This window comes from Cryptomeria japonica, chromosome 3, assembly GCF_030272615.1.
Source record: "Cryptomeria japonica chromosome 3, Sugi_1.0, whole genome shotgun sequence".
Taxonomy (NCBI): Eukaryota; Viridiplantae; Streptophyta; class Pinopsida; order Cupressales; family Cupressaceae; genus Cryptomeria; species Cryptomeria japonica.
The window spans coordinates 811,078,123-811,086,156 of record NC_081407.1 but is presented as its reverse complement, the minus strand read 5'-3'; the positions used below and the strand labels follow the sequence as shown (position 1 = coordinate 811,086,156).

Sequence of the window (8,034 nt, the reverse complement as noted above, 5' to 3'; positions counted from 1 at the left end):
GATCCACTCTTCGCCCAACCCAAAACCCCAGTCATTTCCATCCACCAAATCTCCGTTCTCCAAAATCCCAAAGTCATCGATACCTGCAATAACTTCATCACAAAGAAATTTTTCCCGCCATTCTGAAGTGAAACCACTATGTATGCCAGCCGCTTTAAACAAGAAATCAATGTTCCCGGAGATGCCAGGCCAGGTTGCTTGGAGAGACTCGAAATCCAGAGAATTAACAATCACCAGCTTCTTAACCTTCGCTCTGTTGCCTAGCGTCATATAATAGTTTTGGGGGTAGTGGGATTCTAAGATTGGCATCAATGTTGTCTAGAACAACATCTATTTCCCCCAATAGGTGATGCTTAAACATGATTTGCGTTAACAATTTTGCTTTCTGCTTACTAGTACCCATGTAAATTAACATTGCAAGAAAAAAGGTTGGGATATTGGCATTGGCTCTGTAACTGTGATACGCCATGAGGAATTACTCTCCTAGAATCCTCTTAATGTTGTGGAGAATGAGAGGATACCAAGAAAAGAGGACCTCTTGTAGACATATGTTCGTGATTTCGCCTAGGAAAGCCATCTGGTGACAAATAGCTTCAAGGAGGATTGGGGTCTCCATAGCCAAAAAGAAAAGCAATTGTTTGATGGAAAGAAGGGCATACCATTGTTAAATAGCGTGGCATCAAACCAGAGAATACAACACCTTGCAAGCAATTCATACCCATTAAATATCCACACGCGTGAGCTGCCAATATCCACAAAACATCTACGGCAAAGCTCCTCAACTTGGTGTTGACCGCCTTTAAGCATCAAGTGATTGAAAACAAATCACGAGAGAATCTAATCATGACTAGATTTTAAAGTACACTTATATTAAATTGCCCTAAGGCCAAAACCGGCACTAATCAGTGATGTCGGCAAGCATCACATCATGTTGGTGAGAAGAGACCATAACAGGTAAATAGGGCAAACGGTTGATCTCTCCACTAGAAGCCATGACCGGGGTGAAGCAGCTACCGGGGAGCAGAGTAGCAAATTACTCCACAATCGAAAGTTGCAGAATGAACCGGAGAGAGAACAACCATCAATAGACCCAATCAGAGAGCATCCCCCTAAACGGAGAGCAAGGATAGCATGTCAACCAGTGGAACCAATGCCACATCACCAATCAGCCCAAGAAAACATCATTGGTGAAAAATCAAGTGGGGTCACCTATGGCTATAGCCAATTTAGAAAGTCTATTAGCTTCACCATTACCTTCCCTTTAAATGTGGCTAACCCGAAATTCCTCAAAGGTAGCTAGTAGCACCAAGATCGGTTGAAGCCACTGGTTAAGACGCCAACTAGGGATGCTATTACAACGGATCACATTAATAACATTCAATGAGTCTCCCTCCAAATGAATTCTCTGCACCCCTAGCTCCTTCCCTAACTAAAGACGTTTGAAAGCCGCTCTGAATTCCGCTTCATTATTAGTGGCCACACCAATCTTTTCAGAGATTTCTTTTAAACAAAGACCATCAGAGTCCCTCAGAATACAACCAACTCCACTTTGACCCATATTTCCTGCAGACACACCATCAAAGTTTACCTTGCACCACCCAACCTCTGGTGCATCCCATTTCACCCCTGCTCTTGGATTGATCTGATCCACCGGGGTACCTAGTCCGAAGATCGGAGGGATGAGGACGTTTGGTAGAACCACCTTAATCTTACAATCCCAGTCTATGAACAAATTTTTCTTTAATGATTTGGATTGGGCAACCTCATTCTGGAGTTCAGTCAGGCGGTTCTCTATTTTCCCACAAAGAGACAATACGCTCATTTCTTTACCCTGGAAGATTCTGTGGTTCCTTTCTTTCTAGATTTCCCAGATCAGAAGAGATGGGAGAATAAAAATCAAATCGACAAAAATAACCTTACCTACTGGTTTAGGCCATTGCAAAAACCAGTTGACCAACCTTGCTGGGAAGGGGCCGAAGATTCACAGTTTACCCATGAAATGCCACCAACAGTGACTGGAGAAATTGCAGTGGAGAAGAAGATGATCCACAGTCTCTTCCTTTTCCAAACATAAAGGACATCTGTTGGGTCCATTGATACCCATTGACTGGAGCCTTTCTTGAGTCAAGATTTTTCTCTGACAAGCCAGTCAGGCAAAGGAGCCCACTTTGGGAAGGAGATGTTGATGCCAAAAAAGATTAAAAGGCCAGTCTTGTTTGTCGATAGCTGCTTCTTTCAGTTTGTAACCAAAATATTCTTTGTATTTGCCATTGGAGGAGCCGCACCACCTAATAATATCTTTATCAGGGGAAGGGAAAATAAACCTTTTGTTGAATGTCAGTAAACAGGTCCTTCTGATGCTGATCCAAGTCCAACTGATCCAAAGAGTTCCATTTCTATTTGGCAATACCATTTTCTTGGATCGGATAACCATAATCACAGATATTATGCCCCCAAAGGCGACAAGTTTCTGCCATAATAGGTTGCAGAGAGGGGTTGTGGCATAGGGCAGCTTCACCAAACCAAGAATCAAACCAAAAGGAGGCATCCCTACCATTCCTGAGATCCCAGGTAACCTGATCACTGATGATTTCCCTGCCATCCACATTGAAATTCCAAATAGCCAAGCCTCTAGGAGGATTGTTGATAGTCAATATCCTTTTAGGCTCCAGGGAGTCCAGATATTTGTGTTTTAAGAGCCTTACCCATTTTTGCTTCCCACCGCTACAGATCTCCCAAACCAACTTAGCACCCATTGCTAAATTCATAATCAAGATTTGGTGAATGCCAGTACCTCCTGCCTTTTTTGGTTGGCAGATATTTTTCCAAGCTAACAAAGGGAATTTACCTTTGTCATCTGAACCATTCCAAAGGAAGTTTATCATTAGAGAAATCAATTCATCTTCAATTGCCACTGGTAATCTCAGGCAAGCCATGGAAAAAAATGGTAGCGCTGAAAGAATTTATTTTATCATAGTAAGTTTCCCAGCAAAGGATAACCACTTGCCTTTCCAAGATGCAAGTTTGGATTTGCACTTATCAATAAGATGCTTCCAGTAGTGAGATCTATTGATACCAATGAAAAGGGGAGTACCAAGAAAATTCCCAGGGAAGTTAGCATCTCTGAGATTAAGAATCCTTGATAATACAACTTGTAGGTTAAGCGGGGTGTTGACAAAAAACACTTCAGATTTATGCCAGTTGATTTTCTGCCCGGAAGCCAAACAATAATCATCAAGGCATGATTTAATAGTTCTAGCTTCCCACCTACAAGACGAACCAAATCGAATGATGTCATCAACAAACTGGAGATGAGTCATTTTTTCAACCCCTGTTGCCACATTAACTCCAACCCAATGGTTATCTTGCTGAAGAGCTCTAATAGATCGACCTAGAGCTTTGGCCATTATGATAAACAAAAATGGTGATAATGGATCACCTTGTTTGATTCGTCTTGTCGAAGAGAAAAAACCACGGGATGAGCTATTAACTAGGACATAGAATTTGGGGGAAGAAAGACAACTTGTGACCCAAGTGAGCCATTCCTTGCAGAAGCCAAATTTATTAAGAACATCAAATAAGAAAACCCTGTCCACCATGTCATAAGCTTTCAGGATGTCCAGTTTTAAAACCATATAGGAGTCCTTGGTCTTCCGGGTTGTGTGAAGCGTTTCATGAGCAACGATAATGACTTCCATAATGGATCTTCCAGGGGCAAAACCACTTTGTTCATCTGATATAATGTCATTAAGGAGGGGCTTCGATTTGTTAGCAATGATCTTTGTTACAATCTTATATGCAGTGTTGCATAGAGCAATGGGCCTAAAGTCACTCATCTGTTGTGGATTTTGCTTCTTCGAAATTAGAGTTAAAAAGGTGTGATTAAAAGCCCCTAACATAGTCATTTTCTTTCTTGATTCTTCTACTGCAAGGTGTAGATCTCGAGCAATGATATCCCAAAAATGATGGAAGAAAGCAACAGGGAAGCCATCTAGGCTAGGAGTCTTATCCGATTTTAGCTGGAAGGTGGTAGTCCTTACCTCATCAATTGAAATAGGAGTATAGAGAGCTGTATTTTGATCACTAGATATAACATATGGGATTGAATTTAGAATTTTGGTTCTTTCTTTGTGATCGATTTGATGGACCCCATTCAACAAAGAGTCAAAGAATCTTACAGCTTCCTACGCAATGTCTAGATAATTCCTGATAGTAACTCCGTCTGGTCTCATAATCTCCAATATTCTGTTTCTATTTCGTTAGGCAATGGCTGACCGATGGAAGAATTTGGTGTTCTTGTCACCTTCCTTAAGCCACAATTCCCTTGATTTTTTATGCCAGTGAATTTCCTCACACCGAAGGATTTAATTTAGGGTAGACTTGAGAGAATTTTCCTTAATAAATAGATCCTCAGTCATTCCAGAAGTGATAACAGAGTTGGTTAAGTTTGCCAGTTCAACCTTAATTCTTAATTTCTCCATATGAATATCCTTGAAATGGCTCTTATTCCATTCTTTGATCTTGACCTTAATATACTTGAGCTTTTTATTGAGAATGAGAAGTCTCGAATAATTCCCAAAAACCGGTTTATTCCACCAAGTGGCTATAAGGTCATATAATTCAGGCACTCTGAACCACATTTTCTCAAACCGGAATGGGGTGCCCCCCTCCGCTTGACCCAAGGCAACCTCCAAACATATCGGGTAGTGATATGATTCGATAAGCGGGAGAATCGATGATTCTAAGGCTAAATTTTGTCCTAACCACTCACCAAAGATAAGAAACCGGTCAAGCCATTCAACAATATTAGTAAAACTTGTTCTCTGGTTCGTCCATGTGAAAATACTATTTTTCAGAACAATGTCTAAAAGGTGATTCTGCTCAACAAAATCCAAAAAGTCCTTCTAGGACGTACCAGTTCTCTGAATACCCCCACTTTTCTTAGAGCTAGAGAGGATCACATTGAAGTCCCCAGCTACCATGCAACTACCGTCGGTAATACTATTTAGATTGCTGGATAAGAGAGCCTAGAGAGCCTGTTTATCACTGGTAGTAGATGGTCCGTACACATTGAAAAGATTGAAATTCTCATTCCGTCCAAGAATGGTAACCGAGCAGTGTTGCCAATACTTATCATCCCCTACCAGTGAGATCTTAATATTCATGGGATTCCAAATGATACCCAAGCCACCAGAGGCTCCATCCGATTGCCTAAAAATCCCATTCCATTGTTTCCAAACTCTCATTTTAGCAGCAGTCTCAGCCATGCTCCATTTAGTTTCCTAAAGTAGCCAAATATCTCCTTTAGTGTCATCAATATGGCGCTTAATCAAGCACCATTTGTGAAGGGCATTGATGCCCCTGACATTCCAAGATAGAAGTTTCATTTCTCCTGGGGAAGGGTATTTCCTGATGAATACTAAGAGGGGGGGGGTGAATTAGTATGCCAAAAATCAATGTATTTAAACACTTTACTAGACTAACAGTAAACTGGTAAAACAGTTTAGCAGACAAACCGGTTAGCACATATGCAAACCAAATAGCAAATAATGCATTCACCCACAGAAGCACAAACACCATAACACAAGAGATTTTGACGTGGAAACCCAAATGGGAAAACCCGCGGTGAGATGGAACTCACAAGTAACTATCTTGCAGAATAGGAACCAGACCGGTTAAGGTCATACAATGTTCTTTACCATAACAGATCATGTTAGGAATCTCAATCTCTGTTAGGAGATAAGTCTGATTAAAGACTACCTTGCTAGAGGATTTTAGATCCACAGATGTGAACCACCTTGTTAGAGGATTTACAAAAGGCTTTTGGACCTACCCGGTTAAGGGCTTCAGACTTGTCGAAGATGTGAGTAATCAACAAGTGAGTGATCTAGCAAATAGCATAGATTGCTTGGTTAGATCCTTGATAGCTCATTCCTAATGCATTCCAACATTACTTCAGTCTTCAACACATTCACACTATCTCTAACTCATCAACCACCTTGAACCCTAGCAACAACCTAAAACCCTAGACATGATGTCCTTATAAAGGAATCTGATTTCATGTCGGTCCAATAGGATTACAATACAAATTCCTAGGTTCAATGCATCTAGACATATTCTGTAACATGACACAAAAAGCACCGTTAAAGTGTCAGCATCGTCAAACAATCAGTGGATGGTAACTCATCACAAAATGCCGGTTGGTAACTCATCACAAAGTATTACCGATAAATGCAAAATACTGGTTTAAGCAAAATATCGGCTGCCGGTTTGACAAAATGAAAACTGGGAAATATGTGTTATGTTGCTTTGATCCTTTGTACCACTTGAGATCCTCGAACCACTTGGGGTCAACATACCACTTCAAATTGGTAAACACTTTCTGCAAAGCACCAATAGTCTAAGGACTATAATGCATCATACTGGTTGGAACAAATGTCGGTTGAGCATAACTCATACATATAAAAGTGATCTCAATGCAAGTGTGTGTCCACCAATGACAATCACAACATAATCATCAAAAATTCCACAATCAAAATTACATCAAAATTACAAAAATATGCCATAATCAAAATTACTGCCCCTAAGCATATACACTATCCCTTTTGCAGAAAATACAATGTATACTACTTCTTAACAGAAATAACATGGAAGTATACATCAAAATATTCAAAATTTATACTTCTCCCCCTTTGCCAACAATGACAAAAATAATATTGCTGACCAACCCCTATTTCATTAGTATTAAAAGAATAAGAATTTATGACAATAGAGAATAAAACTTGTCAAAAACTGATTTAAAGTCTTGCAAAAATTGTTTCATAGATAAGGACCAGGACTCAAGTAGGGAGGTAGCCACTTCTTTCTCTGTCTGCATCTGGGAGACCTATTCTTCCATGGCATCTATTGTGCTCATCTCTTGAGTCACCGTTAAGGCATCCAGATTGAGATAACATTTCTGAAGTATTTGCAGGCGTGGGAGTAGAACCAGTTGTAGTTCCTGCAAATCTCGAGTCCGGTTGCTGATTTCCAACTTTATTTTGGCAGATTGGATACGAAACTGGTGAACGGTTTGCCCATAAGCTGTAAAAGAGTCATATGGCGGCTTGAAGGTGCTCATGTATAACTGCAAGTCAATTTGTAGCTTTTGCTTCTATACAAGAACATCATCACAGAAGAGATGGGGTTGTCAAATCTTACTCAGTAGTAGATTCCCCTCATTCAGAGCATCCCTTATGTCTTTTTGAGCTTTTTGCAGATCGGACCGAAGCTCATTTAGCTTCTTCACTAGGGCAATGTTGAGAGCCTTTTGATGCTCTTTCTTGGCATTTGCCTCTGCTACCTCTTCTAGGATCTGCACCTGATCATCCACTATGGTGCATAGGAGCTTCAATTAGGCCAGTGATGAATTAGTATTGGGGAGGTTTGTGCCGGGTAACAAACCGGTAAGAGTGTCCACCGCAGCTTGGATCACATCTTGCTCCTTCTTCCTCCTTATCACTTCAAGGCGTTCTTGAGCAACCTTAATGCTCTGTAGCAACTCCATTTTGTTTGCAAACTGGAGGTCTATAGGACTGGTGAGGTCAGCTAGTTTGGCTTGACTACCGGTTGCCTTTGGAGTCTCCATCTGAGTGCTTTTTGTCGCTTCTTCTTTCTCTGTAGCTCTTAACTATTCCTCTTCTATCTTTTTCTTTTCCTCTTCTTCTGTTTTTTTTTCTCCTCTTCATCCTTCTTCTTTTCCTCTTCCTTCTTTCTTTTCTCCTCTTCATCCTTCTTCTTTTCCTCTTCCTTCTTTCTTTTCTCCTCTTCATCTTTCTTCTCTTCCTTCTCTGCTTCCTTTCTCTTCTCCTCTTCTTTGTCCTCCTCTGCTTTCTTTTGCTTATCTACCTGTTCTGCCTGCTTCTCTTGTCCCATTGCTTTTGATGGTGTATCCTGAGCAACATCCTCTACATCCAGAGCATCGACATCAATAGTGTCTGTAGGTTCAGTAACCAGGTTTCCTTCATTATCAAACACTTCATCCGTTTTTGTTAT

The 8,034-nt window shown here is 40.7% G+C and overlaps 1 protein-coding gene across 1 annotated transcript; it reads right to left on the bottom strand.

The window, feature by feature from the left end:
* Nucleotides 1-1,429: 1,429 nt before the first annotated feature.
* LOC131874382 (uncharacterized) lies at nucleotides 1,430-1,822 on the bottom strand. Its single transcript, XM_059217728.1, has one exon. It carries the CDS (start codon nucleotides 1,820-1,822, stop codon nucleotides 1,430-1,432), a length of 393 nt encoding a protein of 130 aa, XP_059073711.1.
* Nucleotides 1,823-8,034: the final 6,212 nt, after the last annotated feature.

Excerpts from the sequence above, each read along its gene's own strand:
- LOC131874382 (XM_059217728.1), bottom strand. The coding sequence starts at position 1,822 with ATGAGCGTATTGTCTCTTTGTGGGAAAATAGAGAACCGCCTGACTGAA.